The 21,524-nt window shown below is 44.6% G+C and overlaps 1 protein-coding gene across 2 annotated transcripts in view; it reads right to left on the reverse strand.

The window, feature by feature from the left end:
* NPLOC4 (NPL4 homolog, ubiquitin recognition factor) overlaps positions 1-21,524 on the reverse strand; it is a 652,620-nt gene that overhangs the window by 427,090 nt on the left and 204,006 nt on the right. For both annotated transcript variants that reach the window (XM_078654232.1, XM_078654233.1), the window contains exon 6: positions 15,840-15,934. In XM_078654232.1, the coding sequence (XP_078510358.1) occupies positions 15,840-15,934 (95 nt within the window). The remainder of the gene's footprint in view (positions 1-15,839; positions 15,935-21,524) is intronic.

Raw genomic sequence — 21,524 nt, forward strand, 5'->3', positions numbered from 1 at the left:
AATGTGCAATCATCCGAGCCCAACACTAGGCGGCGATCTAATGCTAAGATATGAATTTAGCAGCCCACATGCCTCGAACTTTGTATTATTGCTCATGACTTTTTTTTTTTAAATCATAAAAAAATAGCATTGTCATTTACATTGCCAATAGCTTAATCGTTAAATAAATGGCATTGTCATTTACAATGCCAATAGCTTAATCGCTTGCATATGCATGACCTATAGCATTTACACCCACACAGAGCCACCTACAAAAAAAGCTATCCACACACAGACGGAGCCACACACGGACAGAGCAACACACTAGCCTAGTGACAGTAAGCACTTCTGAGCCCTCCCTCCCCCGACACAAAATAGGTATTATCTGCTCATTTCAACTTCCCAAATGCCAGATCACACACTTTCAGAGATTGGTACAATGTCATATTCGCTGAGCAGGTTTTTATCTGTAAAATGGCCTTTTGGTAAATGGCTGAGGAGGAAAAGGAAACAATTAAAGGATTCCCCTGTCCCTGGAACACAATCAATAATCGACAGGCTTACACAGCAATGCTCATCTCTGAGGAGATCATTTCACTAGCAAATAAAGTCCTACCCGTCCACCTGGGGCAGACCTGCTGGTGCCCACACATGAGGAAGGCTGTGTAAATGCCTTTCAATCATGCCAGATAAACAGCTGGATCCTTGAGGCACTCCCTGGAATGTCCTGTCGAACCACAGCAGGGCACAGCACAAAAGCACGGTCTGTATGTGGGACAGGGGAGCACAGCGCGCTGTTACTGTGATCAGCATGCCATCTCTGCTACACATTCATTTGTGATTAAGACTTTTTCCATACAGCAGAGTGCATGCCAAGCAAGGCGCAAGTGGCTCACAGAGGTATCGCGCCTTCCCCTCTGAGGGCATCCTGTTTGGACTTCTCATGATCGAGCACTAGAGTGTGGGTAGGAACCATCACTGCACTTCCTGTTGAGGGCATCTGTCATCGTTAAGCACTGAGGCCAAGACGTGAGGAAAATGAAAGTTGAACTTCTCTTAACCCCATGCATGAATACCGAACCGGTCCACCTAAACCCCGGTGAAGAGCTTTAAAGGTAGCAGTGAACCACTGAGGTGCTAGCTACCTCTATAGAGAGGCCATGGACTGAATGGGAACATATGCTGCATGGGTAAAGGCTTGTATTGTGTAAATAATGTTATTGGTGTGGTAATTTATGTACATTTTGACTGGAATTATTAACAATCGTGAGCTGGCACAAGTAGAAAAGAATGCAGGAATCGTGCAATGCCGCAAGGGGCGCCACGAGAAGACAATACAGAAAGTGTTATCTTCCTACGGGGTTGCCACTAGTGCAGGTACGGGACTACCCGGACCTGTGAGCTGCCACAAGGACCCCTGGCACTGAGTACGCGCAATCAAAGAAGTTTGACCTGCCTATAACCCAGCATCTCACGGGTGCATGCTGGAAACGCTAGAAATTGTGAATTACACCAGGAGAATGCCAGCGCTGCGAGGTGCCGCCAGGGCCCCGATGTTAGATGCTACGAATGCCAGGGGCTGAGCTGCCACCACGGCACACACTGTTGTAGGCTGTGAAAGGCGGGAGCTGTGAGCTGGCACCGGGGCCCCCTCAATGCCTACGGGTGGTGTCTATTTCTATTACCCAGTCTCTCATAGTGATGGCAATGGCTGATGTGGGGTGACCGTCTGCCACGTGCCGAAGTGGGCAAAGAAAAGATAAATACGAATAGGGCCGGGGTAAAAATAGATGAAAAATACACGGTGAAGGGAGCAGCCTCCCCAGAGAGTTCTGGCTGCGAGTCCTGCACGGCCTGGAGCTGTGTTTCGGAGTCCTGGGTGCGTGGCAGGGGGCGCTGCTCGGGCTCCTCTCCCAGCTGCCGCTGCTGCTCGGGCGCCGTGTCTCACCGCAGCCTCAGACCCTCCCTGCCAGAATGCCAGCGCTGCGAGGTGCCGCCAGGGCCCCGATGTTAGATGCTATGAATGCCAGGGGCTGAGCTGCCACCACGGCCCACACTGTTGTAGGCTGTGAAAGGCGGGAGCTGCGAGCGGGCACCGGGGTCCCCTCCGCGCCTACGGGTGGTGTCTATTTCTATTACCCAGTCACTCACAGTGATGGCAATGGCTGATGTGGGGTGACCGTCTGCCACATGCCGAAGTGGGCAAAGAAAAGATAAATATGAATAGGGCCGGGGTAAAAATAGACGGAAAATACACTGTGAAGGGTGCAGCCTCCCCAGAGAGCTCTGGCTGCGATTCCTGCACGGCCTGGAGCTGTGTTTCGGAGTCCTGGGTGCGTGGCAGGGGGCGGTGCTCGGGCACCTCTCTCAGCTGCTGCTGCTGCGCCGTGTCTCACCACAGGCTCAGACCCTCCCTGCGCGACCTCTCACACACGCTCCAAGCAGGCACGCGGGGCTCTACTACCTGCTCTGACCTAAACCTATTATAGAGCAAAGACGGTGATGAGGCGAGGCGAGGCGCCGCCCGACTGGGGAGACATGTGCGGGGACAATCCCAAGGGGAGACATGTCGAGGCTGCTGTAGGCAAGAAGAAAGGAGGGGGTGGGGGGAGGGCGACACAAAGAGCTGCTGGAAGCTACGTGACTCACCTGCAGCCTTCAGCCAGTACCGCGTCCGTGCTTCGTGCTTCGGTGAGAGAGGAGCGATCCAAATGACCACGTTTCTCCGAGGCGAGGCGGAAATGCCTCGGAGAAACACACGGCCATTTTCGCATTCGGGGGCGTGTATTTGTTGTTCTGAGTGACGGATTACGTCACTGGCGAAAGAACAGCAAAATGTACGCTCCCGAATCCAAAAGAGACGGAGCTTCATTGGAGTGACGCCCCTCTCCTCCAATGGCTGGCCTCCGTTTAGGAAGCCAACCAATGGAGGAGAGAGGCGGGTTGAAACATCGTACTAAAGAACATTAATTCTCCTCCCGGAGACTGCGCAAGCGCAGCCTTCTCGGTCCTCGACCTAAAAAAAGAGCAATTGAAATGGTTCAGTTCAAACAATTTATTATCAGAAGCAAGTCACTGGCGTCACCCAGACCCCCCCACCCCTCCCGTTTCATATAACGTGTAAATATGTAAAGCCCTTGCCTGAATATCCATTCACCCTCCCACAAAGTTATCCACACCAACAGTTTAACTGCATTTTTCTGCTGCCCTTTGGGTCCTATCGCTCGCTCCTTGCGTATCCCTTGGCACCACGGCTACTGATGATAATCTACGGTGCCATGAGCCGCTGTTTACAAGCATCCAAATTCATTTGTCACTATACCCACATTTCGTAAGGCTACCTTTTAAACCTCAATATCTGGAACCTGGGCAGCCCTGTGCATACAGCTGGCTTGCAGCGGAGGAATGCTTATGGACCGCTGTCACTTGGGATGGTTGTTGAAAAAAAAAAAAACATACGGCCATTTGGGTGCCTTTGCATACCGTGCATTTGCAAGTAAAGGAGTCACTGGCAAAACAGCATGTTCAACAATACATCGACTGAGCACATTTCACGAGTTTTGGATGCCTTTGAATCCGTGTATGTTGTGGTGGCAGTCACAACCTTGCATGTTGCACACAACTCATGCATTCAGCAGAATTCCTAGGGACAGTTAAATGGATATAATCCACTGATCTATTGAAACGCGTTTGTGGTACTCGAGTAAGCACAAAGGGGATCCTGAATAATGCAAAACACGAGGAAATTACGAACAGCAGGTGGCGATCTAATGCTCAGTGTGAGATCTGCAGCTCATATGCATCGAACATTCATTTGAATCTTAAAACCCATATTTCCTGTAACAAAAGCCTTTAAATTAGGAAGCTCTGAATAATTATCTTGTGGGCTGTAGATATATCCGGTCTAAACTAATTGCATGCAGGTAAACAGGTCAGTGTTATTTTTTGTGCATGTGCGTAGGCATGACAGACATGTCCGTGGGCAGGCGCTGCATTCAGAACAGAGAAAAGCAGACAAACTCTGAGCAGGAGGCAGCACATGATTAATTGTTAGGACAGAGGGCGAGTCACTGTACCTGCAGAGAACTGTACACACACACACGTACACACACACACACACGAGAGAGAGAGAGAGAGAGAGAGAGAGAGAGAGAGAGAGAGAGAGAGAGAGAGAGAGAGAGAGAGAGAGAGAGAGAGAGAGAGAGAGAGAGAGAGAGAGAGAGAGAGAGAGAGAGAAGGGAGGGCCCCCTAAGGGGAGATCAAGTTTTGAAGACGAAAGCACAGCCATCATGAAATGGGCGCCACGCTGAATAGGGAGATCGAGTTTTGAAGTTGAAAGCATGGCGCTCATGAAATGGGAGCTGCGCTGAATAGGGTAAATGAGATGGGCGGCGCGAAAAAAAAATAAAAAGATTACGTTGGGCAAGCCGCACCATGAAAAACGAAAAGAGAATGAAGTGCTGCCAAAGAATACTCCCTTTCTCTTGTGCGCCATGGAGAGCCCATGCTCCAAAGCAGGTTGTGCATGTCGTCGCCGTAAACAAACAAGCGCATCCAAAGCGGAAGGCGCTGACAATGTAATGAAAAGAGTGCTTACTGTCTTTTAAAGGAGAGCGTGTAAAGCCGCCAGTAAAATATCCAGTCCACGTGGGTGGGGAAAAAAGTGGACAGGGTGGTAACCAGGAGGGACTAAAAAGTCCCCTGGACAATCATAACACCCCATTTTGCATAATTGGTGACGCAAAATGATGCACACCAATGGAAAACACGGGCGGAGCAGAAGGCGAGCTTCTGAAATTGTCTTGATTACAAGAAGCACTCGCATGGCGAGAGCAGCGCCTGAGCGCTGCGAACGCCAGGTGAGACCTTAAAAAAAAATGAAACTAAGTAGGGGAAGAGAGAAACAGCACAAAAGGTGCGTTAATCTATAATGTATTAAACAAAAAGCCAATCTGCAGAAATACTATACCATTACATCTGTTGGACTTTTCAAGTCACAGAGAGGTAGACTATTTGTTCTAAAGTCCTTGATACGTAATCCAACAATCTTACGGTGGTTTACAAGTCTTTCTTTTTTAGTTTTTTTTTTTTTAATGAACATCTATTGTTTGAATATAAAAAATCTAATAAATAGAAATTAATGGTGAATGGCACACAAGAATTTGATTTTATTGTAAAAGTCATTAGTACATGGTAAATTCTAGATTACTCATTCTGGCTAGTGATTCAGAAGAGGCTTTTTTTTTTTTTTTTTAAGTATGGTGGGACTGTCACTCAGAAAAGGAAAGGCCAAACAACCAATTGTGAAAAGTGCAAGAACGAATATTGGCATTGGAGGGGGTCTGGGAGATTACCGCCTGCGAGGTTGAAGCCGCCATCGTTAAATTACTGCCCAACAAGGCGCCCGGCTTAGATAAGCTGTCAGGGGACTTATTTCGGTCTGAACTAAAAATATGGGCTCCATATCTATGCGTTCTCTTTAATGCCATACTAAAGAGTATGGACCCACCGGATATCGGGCGTGGTGCAGAGATAGTCCCTATTTACAAAAAAGGATGTCCTCTTAAACCGTCCAATTACAGGCCTATCAGCCTGATCGATGTCACCCAAAAACTGATGGGATGGATTATTTTAGACAGAGTCCAGGGCTGGATCGAGGAAAACAAGATCTTGAGCCCTTTTCAGGCTGGCTTCAGGATGAGCACATCGACTGTGGACCAGATATTCAGACTTCAGGTCTTGTATTGGAAAACGGTGAGTGTGGAGGGTGGCAGTCTCTACCTCATCTTCGTTGACCGGAGGTCTGCGTTTGATCTGGTCCCTAGGGATAAATTGTGGAGTGTACTGCTCGATCTTGGTTTACCACCTTACATCCTGGACGCGCTAATGAGGCTCCATACTGATACTTATGCACAAGTTAGGTGCGGGAAGCACGGAGAACTCTCAGCCCGCTTCCCGGTGAATCAGGGGGTGCGCCAGGGGTGCGTCCTGGCCCCTACCTTATTTTGTCTATATATTAATGGGTTTATAGACCACCTACTTGGAGTAAAGGACACCGATGCCTAGAGGCTAGTCTCAGGTCGGATGCCCGCATTGATGTACGCGGGTGACACTTTGTTGTTGTCCAAGACATCAACGGCATCCAACGAACCCTGCACGGTTTTGCTGGTTTCTGTGCATCAAGGGGCCTGGAGATACATTTAGAAAAAACTAAATTTATGATTTTCAATCCTCCTAGGCAGACCCGCTCAAATCCACTTCTGGGCGGAACTCCACTGGAGCGAGTAAAGACCTTTGAGTTACTCATGCAGAACATCTGGAATGGGATACCCAGTTAGCAAAGGCTGCTCTTAAGTTAACCAAAGTGGTGGGGGGACCCAGAAAATGCACAGAGTTTCTGAGTTCAAGCCTGCTACCTCTGTCATTGAAATTTACAAACTACAGGCTAGAGCGGCCTCTTTGTACGGGGCAGAACTCTGGGAACACCAAAGGCCTATTAACCTCATGAAGGTAGAACATACATTTATAAGGAATTTACTGGGTCTTCCAGTGAGTACTCCATTAGTACCTCTCCGTATGGACCTAGGGCTACTCCCTATCGAGGAGGAAGTGGCACTACGGCCACCAACGTACTGGAGAAGATTGTGGTCAGTGCCTGAACTTGTATGTTATAAAAACGAATTTTGGGAGATCTGGGCTGTATTGAGAACAAAGAAAACCCCGTGGCTAACACACATTAGGGCAACTAGCAGTAGGATTGGCCTACCTGAGCTCTGGGAAAAACCGGATGTAGCTTGCCCAGCGCTAACCAGGGTTGATTTACTTCGCCACTTTAGGTACCACAACTTATCGCCTCTCCATGCGAGTTCCACAGTGGGAAGATTGACTATTGAGTTTCTTCAAGTAAAAGAAGATTATAAAAAGGAAGAATTTTTAGATTTGATTTATCCATCACTGGCGAGGAAACTTTACATGCAATTTAGGATGGGTAGTCTTCCTCTCAAGGTGTTTACTAGCAAATGGGACAGTAATAAGAATATTGAGTGTCCAGCCTGTAAACACAATCTTGAAAATGAAATTCATGTCCTTTTTTTCTGCCCAGCTTATCAGGCTGTATGGAAACGCTGGGTGAAACTTAGGCTTTAGTCAGTGTGCTCAAGCTTTTAGAGTCTTAAAGTATGACACGCACCCCCCCATTATCTTTGCAGTCTCGCGTTTTTGAAACGGTATGTGGCACAGACGCAGAAAATGTCTTAATGATTCAACTGGATAGTAGGAATTATTTGCATATAATGTAATGAACTCTTTCGATAACTAATCCAATGTTTAATCTGTTTTTATGACTGATGGATTAAGCCATATTTTTAACCTTGTAAATAATGTGTATATATATGATTGAGCTTGATTTTGTATGGTTCTATGTTATTTTTTTTTAATCCAGTGTCATGTATGTATTTTATCTTGCACTTTTATGGTCCGTTGTGACAGAAATAAAGTTATCGAATGGAATATTGGCATTATTTAGATTTTTGGGATTTGCAGAGCAGCAGTATTTGGGCGGGAGGTCACCCGGCACCCAAGGAAACCTACCTGATCCACACATTTTTGAAAACTAGCAACCCAGGGAAGTCCAGGGTGTTGTGGCTTGCATGGATGTCACCACTTATACTTTACAAGAATGCCCAGCAACAGTCAAATTATGACAAAATAAGCAACATTCATGGGAAATGGCTCCAGTGTTTCGGAGTGGGGTTGGCCCGCACGTACAGAAAAATTCCAATGATGGACTTTTATTAAATTAAGAGTCCCATGGATATCCAGGGTGGTATGTCTTGTGTGGATCCCACACATTTTTCTACCAAAAATTCCCTGAAAACATCAAATTATGCCTAAAAACACCCTAAAAATACAAATTTTTTCCACAGTTTCCATGAAGGATGGTGGGGATTGGCCACAACTGTATGAAACCCACAAACCCAGGCCTTTCTGAAAACTAGACACCCAAGGAAGTCTAGAGGGCTGTGACTTTCATGGTTCTCACTGCTCTTTCATGCCCTACAAAAGTCAAAGTATGGTTAAACAAACTCAACTGACTTACTCTTTTATGACACAGAACTTCCAGTGAACAGAAAACATCCCACCATCCTCCTACTCTACAGATAAAAACAGTTCCTCAGATGAGGGGATGAGCCTATTGTAACATAGTAGAACAGGCTGCCACTGTGACCATTTGAAACGATGTACAAATGTGGGGTACTGTTTATATCTAGAGAGGAGTGGCAACATTAGATGGTTGAACTTTTGTTGTTTGCCTCAGGCTGCACAGTTTCTATTTCATAAAAGTGAAGAAATTGTGATTTTATTTTACGCATGCTTTGACAGTTATAAGGCCTTCTCGGCAATAAAACATGCTGCAAATCATGTGTTCCTCACTAACCCGGATTCTAGTTTTCATAACTCTTCAAGGTTGGTAGGTTTTTCTTGGTGCCGGCAAGCTTCATTTAAAAATACTGTAGCTAGCCCCCATGGATACTAAGAAGAAATTTGGCATTGTAATCCTAGTGTCACTGTTTGCAAGGCTTCTTGGTAAGAAATGGCACAGGTCCTGGATTACACCGGGCCTCTAGTTTTCAGAAATATCTGGGTTAGAGGGGTTGCCTAGGTGCCAGCAGACCCCGGGCTCAACACAGAAACTCCCCAATTCTACGCTTCTGCCTAGTGTGTGAATCTCTGCTCTAACCCATATAAGACCCCACTTGTCTGGTACCCCCATAATCAGGAGCTACAGGGGAACACAGATGTGGTCAAGTCTTGTCAGAAATATGTTTAAGGATGTGGAAGACAGGAGTGAATTGTCATGTTTTGTGAAACAATGGTTGGAAATTGATAAAAGTTATGTTCAATGGTTTCTTCCCACTGACCAATAATGGCATGGGAAGTCTCGATGTAAGAGTATATTAGGTTGCATATAATAAGAATGTATAGAGTTTACTTTTCATACTTCCATATAGCCCTGGGTTTGATATCTGGCATTAATGAACAGTGCAAAATAAACAGTGATTGTGCCACAATTCAGTGATCAGCGCTCACATTATATAACTGATTTTGTAGACAAAACCCAGCTAAAAATGCACACATATTTGGTCATTTTGGTCTTTGACATTTCAAAAAACTTTCACTGGTTGGCATTCTCAGATTTATGTTTATCCATTTGAGAAATGCAGCAAAATATTATGCAAAGTTGATAAAAAAGAAATTGAAAACATGTTAACACTTATTATATTTTCAAGGCACTGACTGACGGCTATAAGTCTAATCAAAGCAAGCAAAGCTCCCGGACTAGACAAGATCCCGGGTGACTTATACAAGCATGACATTGGTGTATGGGGCCCCTATATAAACTACCTATGTAACTCTGTAGCAGCTGGTGCAGATATCCCAGAAACATGGAGGGGTGCCAAAATTATTTGTATTTTTAAAAAGGGTTATTGGATTGACCCTGGAACGACCCTGGGAACTATCGCCTGATAAGTTTAATTGACATTTTACAGAAAATATACGCAAGGCACATTTTAAATCGCATCAATCTATGGATTGATGACGAGCAGGTTTTAACGAAATATCAGGCAGGATTCAGAGCTAAAATTAGCACCATTGATCAGGTGTTCAGGTTCGCTTGCATGTGTTGGAGATATGACAACATAAAGAAGGGCCACTTATATGTGGCATTCGTGGATCTAATCCCTAGACATCTACTATGGGGAGCACTTAACAGTTTAGGTTTACCGGCCAATCTCCTGGAGCAATTAATTAGACTGAACCACAATAACTATGCTAAAGTGAGGTGGGGACCGGAAGGAGAACAGACTGGGGCAATACCAATAAAGAGGGGCGTCCGGCAAGGATGCGTTCTCGCACCAACTCGGTTCTCCTTATTTGTAAATGATATTCCCAGTTTTTTGAAGGACTGTAGTAATGACGCCCCAAAACTAGGAGCAGAGACTATACCCGCACTCCTATTTGCGGACGATACTATATTAGTGTCGCAAACACCGAAGGGTCTGCAATGTTTACTCAACACTTTTCAAACCTATTGCAGCAACAAAGGTCTAGATATTAACACCAGTAAAACTAAGTTTATGGCAATAAATCCACATAGGTCATTTTCCGGACACATGGTACTAAATAAACAAAGAATTGAATATGTTCAAAATTTCACGTACCTAGGGGTCTCAATTGATTAAAAAATGTCCTGGAAAACCCAGATTGAAAAGAGTAAGCTTCTGCTTACGCAGAATGCACTCCCTATCCTAAAAAAAACATGGTAACAGTCACAATAAAGCTGTATTGCCAGCGCTTGAGGTTTTTAAATTTAAGGCTCAGTCCGCTGCCATATACGGCGCCGAACTTTGGGGCCCAGCGTGTAAAAGAGAGTTAGAGTTAAACGAAAATAAATTTTATAAAGCACTACTAAAATTACCAACTCGCACACCACTAACACCATTGATGCTGGATCTCAATGTGAAGCGAACTGATTACCATGTAATTTTAAGACCGCTAATGTTTTGGGTCAGAGTATGGACAACACCAGAGCTAATGGACTACAGAGCAGCCCTAATTGAGATAAAGGATCTAGATATTTATAACCAAGTAACTGCCTTACTTGGTTTAATCATGTTAGGTCCTGGCTGATAATGATTGGTGTTGTACATTTCTGGAACAATCCCTCAGAAATGACAAAAAGCTCGAAGATGATATTAAAAAGGTAATTTTGGTTTTATGTTGAACAGAATGGACCAAATGACAGAGCAAATGGTTCATTGGCCAGTGAATTTCTGTTGTTTAAAACTAGCCCAACATTTGAACCCTTTCTTAATGAGGTAAACCCTCCTCGTGCCAAAAAAACTCTATTTGAAGCTAAGATATGGTATACTAATGTTAAAATCATATGTGGCAAGATGGACCAAGGACGGTAGCGATTTATGATATGATATGATAGCCCATTTATACCGCGCAACAATCGCTCCAGGGAGCATCTTGGCGCCAATATGAGGTCAACCAGATGTCAAAAGTTGCCATTACTGCTTAAATTGATCGGGGCCGGACTCACACTAGTGCTCTGGCAGCTATGTCTGGGAGGTTGTAAATCCAGGTTTTTAGTTGTTTACGGAATTCTGATTCCTTGGCCAGTGCTCTGAGAAGTGGGGGAAGGGCGTTCCAGGCTTTTGCGCCTAGTACCGCCAAGGATTTGCCCCCACGGGATTTAAGTCTAAACCCTGGGACGATCAATAGGTTGGCGTTTGAGGAGCGCAGTGCTCGGGTCGGACAGTATCTAACAAAGTTTTTCCTTAGGTATAAAGGGCCAAGGTCATGGACAGCTCGAAAAGTCATTATCAGTACTTTGTACAGGACCCTCTTTGTTATGGGCAGCCAGTGTAGAGCATTGAGTGCTTTGGATGCTGAGGATTTTCTCGGCCATTTTAGGACCAGCCTTGCTGCTGCATGCTGTACCATCTGGAGTTTGTGAGTAACCGCCTTATTGGTTCCAGCATACAGGCTGTTGCAGTAATCTATGCGTGATGTAACTAATGCAATGGTAACGGTTTTCCTTGCTTCAAAGGGCAGCAGGTCAAAGAACTTCCTGAGACTCTTTATCACCCCAAAACAGGTGCCTGCCACTTTTGACGCCTGCTTTTTAAAGGATAAATCGGAGTCAAAGTGTACCCCAAGATTACGGGCTGAGGAGGTGGTGTGAGGCGGTATTTCTGCCTTTTCAGGCCACCATAATCTGGGAATAAATTCATTCTTTGGGCCTATAGGCATGATCTCAGTTTTGCCTGTGTTACATTTTAGATGGTTTCTCCGCATCCAATCAAAGGTGGCCGTTAGGCAACATTTGAGTTTTTCCTCCCAGACCTGGTTATCTTTATCCATTACCAGGATAAGTTGGGTATCGTCGGCATATGCTATTACAGGACCCTCTTTGTTATGGGCAGCCAGTGTAGAGCATTGAGTGCTTTGGATGCTGAGGATTTTCTCGGCCATTTTAGGACCAGCCTTGCTGCCGCATGCTGTACCATCTGGAGTTTGTGAGTAACCGCCTTATTGGTTCCAGCATACAGGCTGTTGCAGTAATCTATGCGTGATGTAACTAATGCAATGGTAACGGTTTTCCTTGCTTCAAAGGGCAGCAGGTCAAAGAACTTCCTGAGACTCTTTATCACCCCAAAACAGGTGCCTGCCACTTTTGACGCCTGCTTTTTAAAGGATAAATCGGAGTCAAAGTGTACCCCAAGATTACGGGCTGAGGAGGTGGTGTGAGGCGGTATTTCTGCCTTTTCAGGCCACCATAATCTGGGAATAAATTCATTCTTTGGGCCTATAGGCATGATCTCAGTTTTGCCTGTGTTACATTTTAGATGGTTTCTCCGCATCCAATCAAAGGTGGCCGTTAGGCAACATTTGAGTTTTTCCTCCCAGACCTGGTTATCTTTATCCATTACCAGGATAAGTTGGGTATCGTCGGCATATGCTATTACGTCTATGTCAAAGGACGATACCAACTTTATCAGAGGCGCGGTGTAGACATTAAATAATGTCGGGCTCAAGCTGGAACCTTGAGGTACTCCCGTCGACAGCGATTTCTCACTGGAACGGTAGTCCCCCAAGGTCACCACTTGTCTCCTGTCCCTTAAAAAGTTTCTTATCCACTCCAGGGCTGTGCCTGAGATGCCAGATGTTATTAGCCGGTCTATTAAGATGACATGTGAGACCGTGTCGAAGGCCGCCGACAGGTCTAATAGTATCAGGACGGCCTTCTTTCCTTGGTCTAGGGCAGATCGGATAGACTCAGTAGTGAACAGGAGAGCTGATTCCGTGGAATGTTGAGTCCTAAAACCTGCTTGGTTGGGGTGCCATGCTTCACTGTTTTCCAGGAAGCTGGTAAGCTGTTTATTAACTATCGACTCTGTAATTTTACACAGTGCCGGGAGGAGTGAGATGGGCCGTAAGTTTGACAGTGTAGTTGGGTCAGGGAGCTGTTTTTTTTGCAAAGGTTTCACTGCTGCCAATTTCCACTCTGAGGGGACATTGGCAGTAGCCAGTGAATTGTTGACGATATCATTTATATCTGGATTGACAGTTTCAGCAATGAGATGCAAAAGTCTAATGGGGCAAGGGTCAAAAGGTGATCCCGATTTTGTTGCTAGGATGGCACGCTTAGTCTCCTCCAGACTAATTGTAGTAAAGGCTGTGAGCTGGGTTCTTTCCTGCCTTATGATGTCATCCTCCTTCATTGAATCCTGAATAGGGACCTCAAAGTCTTTCGTCAGACCCTGGACCTTTTCTTCAAAGAAGTCTGCGATAGAGTCACAGAGTATTTGTGAGGGCGGAATGTCCTGCATTGAACATTTAGGTTTATTAAAATCGTTTACGATCTTAAAAATCACTTTATGTTTATTGTTGGCTGTTTCAATCGTTGACGAAAAGTACTTAGTTTTTGCGTGTTTGATTAGTGCGTGGTACGCACTTTTGACCTTTTTATATTTACCGCGTTCTATACTGTGGTAATTTTTTCGCCAGCTACGTTCAGCTCTGCGTAACTCCCCCTGTTTGTTTTTAAGTTCACGATCGAACCAAGGGGCGGATTTCTTCTTATTCCCGGGTCTGGCTTTATTTTTTCCTTGTCCAGCCATACCTTTCAGTTCATTCATCCAGGCTCTAAAGGTATTTAAATTTGGGGGATCTGCTGTCATGGGTCTACATTCTCTAGCCATAGTGTTAAGTTCTGGGTGATTCATAATAGCTTTCCAGTCATCCTGCCTGACCAAGTTACGTTCTTCTGCCTGTTTGTTTTTTCTATTAGTCTCTAATGAGAACCTAAAAGGTATTAATACGTGATCCGTCCACGTCTGGGGTTTCAGGTGGTCTGTTTTTAAAATATCTAAATTGGAGGCAATACAATCTATCGTATGCCCAGCCTCATGAGTGGCTTCCTCATGATGTACCTTGTGTTCTGGGGGTAAAAGGGAAGATATTACTCACGTTCTTTTTTCTGCCCAGCTTATGGGATGGCAAGGGAAAAATGGATAAAACCAGTTTGTAGAAACATAGGTGTGAGATCATACCAGGTGGCGGAAAGAATATTAAAAACAAACACGAGCCAAGTACTTGTTTTTGCCGTAAGCAGATTTTTGCTAGCAATCAACTTTATTAGGATTAGGGAGGGCGAGAAACTCTAGTATATGTATGTGCATCTACAAGAAGATGCAAGAAAAGAGCGAACAGAAAGATGCTAACCTGAACTATGCTCAGGGGATGATAACTGCCGAATTTAACCAATTTTATGAATTACTTGTTTGCTAATTGTAAATACGATGAAAACTGTCACATCTTGTTTTTTTATGTTTTGATATGTGCCCTTTTATTTTAATGTTTTTATTGTATAGCTTCGATTTTAACATCCCTCCAGAATGGAATTCATGAATTGTAAAACTAGATCAGAGGATTATGTATCTCTATGTGAACGCTCTATGATAAAATGTGTCATTGTTTTTAATGTACCTTTTATGATAAGTTTGTATCGAAATAAAGGAATAAAGGATTTTCAAGGCACCATGAATATTGATGCAGAGCAATTCCAAATGTGCTGAAACAAAAGCAGTTTTTATGGGTGCAAAAAAGACCAAAAGGGGGCACATGTTTGAAAACGTAACACCTGATTCGTTTTTTTAATAAGGCTCTATCAAAGTGGTGCGCACATTGTTTGCAGTTATTTTCTAATTCAGTTTTGTTGCAGGTTTAAAAGTAATCAACATTACTTCCAGTGGTGTTACCTCCCGTAATGTCATCACGGTTAAGAGTAAGCCTGTGTGGTAAATTCCGTTCCGCTCACGGAATTTGGGTAATTTCGCGTTCGGCGGAAAATGCGGAATTGCCAAAAATTCCACGACCAGCGCCTTTGCGGAATTTTGTGCTTGTTCGCGTTTTCAAAATGTGTGTTCGCAAGATATTTCTCCCTGAGCATGCAAAAAGAATCCGCGAACAGGAAAAAAGCATCACGAACGGGCGGAACAAGCAATTCCGCGTGTTCGCTGAACTTTTGTGGAGATTTTTTACCATTTCGCAAAACTTTGCGTAGCGCGACTATGCAAATTCCGCCCACCCCTAGTTAAGAGTATGTGATGTCACTTCTGTTAAATCTAGCATTATGCAGAATCAATATCCAGGAGCCAGCCTCTGGCAAGTATTCCACAGAGCAAGTGTTTCTCTTGAAGATAACAATTTCAGCAGGATTGCTCTTTTTGGGATGGGGCCCCAAGCTGTTTTGCATACAGTTAGTCCCTTTTTGGAATGGCTTGTAAAAAGAGGCAAACAGAATGCTATGTTAGGGAATTCCAATGGTGAAGATTAATTCTGGCACAGCCATGCGTGTGTGCTGTTTATGGAAGCTATGCATGCTAAAAACCTGCAGTTACAGCTCACTTTTCCTGCCCCGTTACGACAAAGCCAGTAATCCCTCTCCCCGAGTGTAAAAGTGGCTTTGAGGAAAGAACAATGGTTTGGCTCTTTGACCTTTGGCATCTTCTATCCATCTCTGTTTCATCCAGCACCTCAGGACCTAATGTGCAGACACCTTATTTACAGTTCTACAATTCTTTTCATAAATACTAACCTAAACATTTAATCTTGTGAACAGTGTCTAAATACGAAACAAAAATAATTTCCAAAGCATCCTTTTGCAGAAACAGTTGTTTCAATACACCATTTGTTAAAGCTTTCGTATGATAACTATATTGCTGAGCTGTTTAAGAAGACAGGACCCTAAGATCCATATCTGCACTAGCTGTCAAATAACTTACTTGTCAGCCCCTCCGGTGAGCTTTCTGATGTAGGCATGGAAGGACATGTGTTTGACTGGCGGTTCCAAGTGATTCAGGTAATCTTCATCAAAAGGCTATGGAATAAAAAGAGGCAAGAGTCAGAGTCCTGGGTAGATTAACAACTAATGAATGTTTAAACCCTGATGCCAGAAGGCAAATGACTTGTAACAGTTTAACAGCTGTGCTTTCTTTCTGAGCTCTTGTCATAATGAACTCATCTTTAAGGGACACTCTTGGGCTCTTTTTTTCAGCCCATCTTGCCACTTCATGTATCCTGCTGGGACAAATTTTAAGTAACATTTTAGACTTGAAGAGGGAACACACATTTATATTTGGAAGCGATACAGCAGAAATTGTGACTGTCATTGGTGTCCTGGAGCCACCTTCCTTATGAAATAAAAGAACTCTGTAATTGTGTGTTCTCAATTGGGACACAATTCCAACTATCAGTCCTCATTAGAAATAAAACATCCTTTGCAGTCGCTGCAACCCGCTATCATATTTCTGCAATGTCCCCAGTTATCAATACTCCTACTATCGCCAGGGCAGAGGCAGCTGGCTATTTAACAAGACCATACACCAAAGTCACCTGATCTGTCACAGTGCATGCAAAGAAGCACATAAATCATTTTGATGCCTCACTGGAACTAAAAACAAATATCATATTTACAATACAGATGTAAGAAAGCAGTTTAAGGACCACACTTGGGGTATAGTCCCTTTTAACCAAACAACATCTATATAAAACATGCACTAGAGTTGAGATGTTTTACTCAATACAAAACCGCAAAACAAAACCTCCCAAAAATGTACAATAAAATAAGATCTGAAAAGATATAATCAAAGAATAACAACAGACATAGAAAATAAGAGAACCCAACACTCCTGAATTATCTGAATAACGGTATGTCGAGGAATATGTATATAAGAATCTACAGAATTACTGATGCATGAAATGAATGGTCACTGCACATCCATTCTTAAAGAGCTCCTATGGCTTCTCTTGTTTATTACACATAGGGATGAGTGACCCGCGTTCATTAACATCCACAGGAGTTACCTAGAAATGTACACTCAACGACCTATATTATTACCAGGGTGAAGTTTAAGACTGACAAATTAGGAATTTGATGAAAGAAACTCGTTAAAAATGTTCATAACTAAAGTTTTAAACTGAGAATACGTCTACACTACAAGAAGTCAAGTCTTGGAAATGTAATCTACCATACACATTTATTTGCACAGGATGTAGGGCGGCTGGAGCTAAAATATAACACATGGACTTAATATGTCCAGCCCTGAATTTGTTTTGTTTGGTCTCGGGAGACACTCACACTATTACTGGAGTCTGGACTAACATGGACGCCAAGTATTTTACTTAAGAAACCTTGGGTGTAAGCAGAATTTATTGGGATGGCCCCCTCTCCATAACCCTCTGTTAGATGAGATGGCAACAATCAAGGTACACCCCCCTGAGTGAAAGATTTAGCCTTACACAAATAACATGAGGTTGCTTCATTGAAAAGCCAGGTCTTTAGCTACATGTGGAATTAAAGAAGAGAGGAGGAAGAGGCTCTGATGTGGAAAGGCCTCCCATTCCACGATTTAGGAGTGATGTAAAATAATGCCCGTCCTCCTGATCTGGTTCTGTTTATGCGTCGGATGTGTAGGATCAGTCTGGCAAATGAGTCCTGGATGGTTTATAGTCTTCTAGCAAGTTGCTTGATGATCCCGGCACCGAGAGTGTCCCCACAGTCCAACTTGCTGGTAATTAAGGTACAAGTTAGTGTAAAGAGAGAGGCCCCCTGCTAATGAAATGGAAGTTCCTTAAGGCAGTGATACAAAAATCAATGTAAATAGTTAAGGCAACAATATTGATATTGTACAAAAAAGACAATCAATCAACAAGGACCAAGGAGTTACTTGAAAGCAGAAACCAACTACAAGATTTACAAAAGAACCAAATGTGTTTTATTCATAAATCATAATCAATTCAATAATAAAGAAATTCAATCATACAGTTCCAGTCATGTCTACAGTCACACTCTCATATAATCCACATAACATTTAAAAACAACGTATAATAGACAGACAGTTGTGCAAAAACTGCTTTGGATAATTATTTTGTTAAACAATGTGGCACAATAATGTTTCACTGTTGTCTTCTATTTACACTGATTAAGGTAGAAGTAACAGCTTTTCTTGTGTTGCAATGTGAAGACCTTGGTCAGCATTTTCAGGATGTGGAAGCAGGATGCAGTGACAGTGTTGAGTGTGCAGCCTTGTCCAGTGTGCGTTTTATGATTATTCTGAGGTTCCTGGTATGGGGTCTGGATGTGGGTTCAAGTTCAGTAGGCCGCCAGTTGGAGTACAGTAGTGGGATGTTCTTGCTGAAGATCATTTCTTCTGTCTGGTCAGTGATGAACTTGAGATAGTTGGCTTTCATCCAGTCAGTTGCGTTGAAGAGAGTGGGGCTAAGTGGTGAACCTTGAGGTACTCTGCACATACGTTTTCGGGCTTCTGGGGAGTAAGGTGCCAGGATGACAGCTTGTTCTATCCATTAAGAAGCAGATCATCGGAGAGTGAGTCCTTGAAGGCCAATTCCATACAGGTGCTGGATGGGGAATGAGATTGTGTCAAATGCTGCAGAAAGGTCCAGGAGAAAGAGGGAAGTCCTATCTCCTCTGTCATGTAGATGTCGTCTGTGGGAGTGGGCATGCTATTTATGTACTGTGGTTGGGCCTGAATCCAGACTGCATGGCATTGAGTAGTTGCTGAGGTGGTTGGTGATGCATTGGCTAATTAGTTTCTCTAAGACCTTTTCCGGGTGTGGTAGGAGGGAGATGGGTCTGTAGTTCGAAAACATGGCTGGGTCAGCAGATGGTTATTGAGCAGGGCATGGCAGTGGCATGTTTCCAGGAGATCAGGAATGTGGCTGAGTCGATGGAGGAGTTGTGGAGGGGTAGGATTAGTTACTTACCTGTAATCCTAGTTCTCATTCAGGGGTATACTCATCAAAGTAATAAACTATGAATAATCCCCGCCCATGTGCGGGATCCCGGAGCATATAGAAAGTACATATATATACATATGTGAAAACATATATTTGCAGCCTAAAACTTTTCCCAACTGGCAAATCTGCCGCAACATTACATGAATTAGCATACAGACAGTAGTTCTCTCCCAACCCCTAAGGAAGAAAGAGAGCAGTAAACATTTGCATACAACAATGCTTTATTGCCATAGGAAAACCTGTAATTGCAGGCATTTGCCAGTAGGCTGCAGTAGAGTATAAAGAAACAAAGAAAGACTGACACCTTGCCTTTAAGGCATTGGAGTAGGGGTACCGTGCCTTTAAGACCTGAAGGCGATCCCCTGCTCCCATGATGCACCACAGGTGGCAGTTGGGTCAGTTCTTTTTGGAGGTGCATGACACCTGAGTAAATCCATAGAAACCTTTCATAACTTCATGATCATGCTCGTCCGGGGAGGTGGGCGGGAGCTTATGACTTTAATGAGTATACCCCTGGATGAGAACTAGGATTACAGGTAAGTAACTAATCCTTCTCATCCAGGGGATACTCATCTATAGTCATAATCTAGGAATAGATTAGCAAGCTCATACCCAAAGTCTCGCGGACGAGCAAATAAGTATACATAGAGACATGAATAAACTTCACATTTTACATACAACTATGCAAATAAATTTCTCAAAGAGGCCTGTCCCACTTGGGCATCAGCCTGTGTATCCGAATCTAGGCAATAATGGCGGGTAAAGGTATGCACCGAACGCCATGCAAATATCAGAGATTGGAACATTACGAAGGAGAGCCGTAGTAGAAACTTTCCCTCTAGTGGAGTGTGCATTAGGTCTACCCTGTAAAGCCTTGTTAGCTAATTAGTAAGACAGAGCTATACAGGAGACTATCCAGCGAGAAATTGACCTTTTCGAGGCTGACAGACCAGTATTAGTGGTTCCATAATTAACAAAAAGCCGGTCAGACTTCCTAAGTGGAAGGGTTTTAGCCAGGTAAAACTTCAGAACCCTTCGGAGATCTAGAGAGTGTAACGACCTCTCCGGAGGAGTGGTAGGTTGAGGAAAGAAGGTAGGCACGGTGATATGAAAGTCTGAGACTACCTTAGGCAGAAAACATGGGTGTGTCCTCAGTACCACGCTGTTGGCGTGAAACACTGTGTAAGGTTCCTTACAACACAGGGCCTGGATTTCTCTAACCCTACGGGCAGAGGTAATCGCCACAAAAAAAGCGGCTTTCCAGGTCAAGTGCTGCAAAGAAGCCTTGTGTATAGGCTCGAAAGGAGCACCCATCAGCTTAGTAAGTACGATGTTAAGCTCCCAGGGAGGGGAGGGGGACCTCACTGGTGGAAACACTTTAAGCCCCTCTAAGAAATCTTTAACCACAGGCATAAGGAAGAATGATGTCTGAGAAGGTGACTTCCTAAAGGCTGTGATTGCCGCTAAGTGAACCCTGATGGAGGGGTACTTGAGGCCTGACTTTGCTAAATGCAATAGATCGGGTAGGATCACCTGCTCTTGACCGTGGATAGGGTCAAGAGAGTTGTCAAGACACCATATGAAAAAGCTCTTCCACTTGAAAGCATATGACTTCCTAGTGGAGGGTCTCTTGGCTTCCTTGAGAATGTTCATGCAGTCTGCTGGGAGGTCTAGGTGTCCATACTAGATGACCTCAGGAGCCATGCCGTCAAACGAAGGGAAGGAAGGGGGGGGGGGGGGGGGGGGGGAACACCTTCCCCTGGTCCTTGGTCAACAAGTCTCGACGGCAAGGAAGTCGCCGGTGCGGAACTTCCGACAGCTGGAGGAGATCCGGGTACCACCACTGGCGTGGCCACTCCGACGCTATCAGGAGCATCCTGGTGTTGGTCCTGTGGAATTTCTGAATCCCCACCGGGATCAGAGGCAGGGGAGGAAAGGCGTACAGCAATGTCTGTGACCAGCTGATCAAAAGAGCATTCCCCCGTGAGCCCTGTTGGGGGAACCTGGACGCGAAGACAGGGCATTTTGCATTTGCCGCGTCTGCGAACAGGTCTATGTCCGGTACGCCCCATTGTTGAAATACCTCCTGTGCGACTTCTTCATTGAGCACCCAATCGTGCGCTTCTACGAAGTCTCTGCTTAGGCAGTCTGCTTGGACATTTTGGATCCCTGGTAGATGAACTGCCACGATGGATAGACCTCTTGCCAGGAGCCACTGCCAGATGGCTTGCACTTCCAGGGATAAGACTCTTGACCTGCCTGTTCAGCTAGAACATAGTTGTTGTGTTGTCCGTCTGAACTCGGATGTAGTTGGTGCACAGAGAAGGATAAAGAGATTTGAGCGCCAGATGAACGGCTCGAAGCTCTAGGAAGTTGATGTGGTAGCCTCGCTCTACTTCGGACCAGAGACCTTGGACCTGAAGCTGGTCCATATGAGCGCCCCAGCCTTGAAGAGAGGCATCCGTAACCACTGACTAAGATGGAGGAGGGCGATGGAATGGAACTCCCCGGAGAAGATTTGAACTTTCATCCACCATCTGATTGAGTCTCTGGTACCTTGTAGAAGAGGAACACGGTCCTCCCAGTGACCTGACCTCTGAGACCATTGGTCCTCGAGAGCCTGCTGCAGGGGCCTCAGGTGAAGGCGTGCA

Source organism: Lissotriton helveticus, chromosome 7, assembly GCF_964261635.1.
Source record: "Lissotriton helveticus chromosome 7, aLisHel1.1, whole genome shotgun sequence".
NCBI lineage: Eukaryota > Metazoa > Chordata > Amphibia > Caudata > Salamandridae > Lissotriton > Lissotriton helveticus.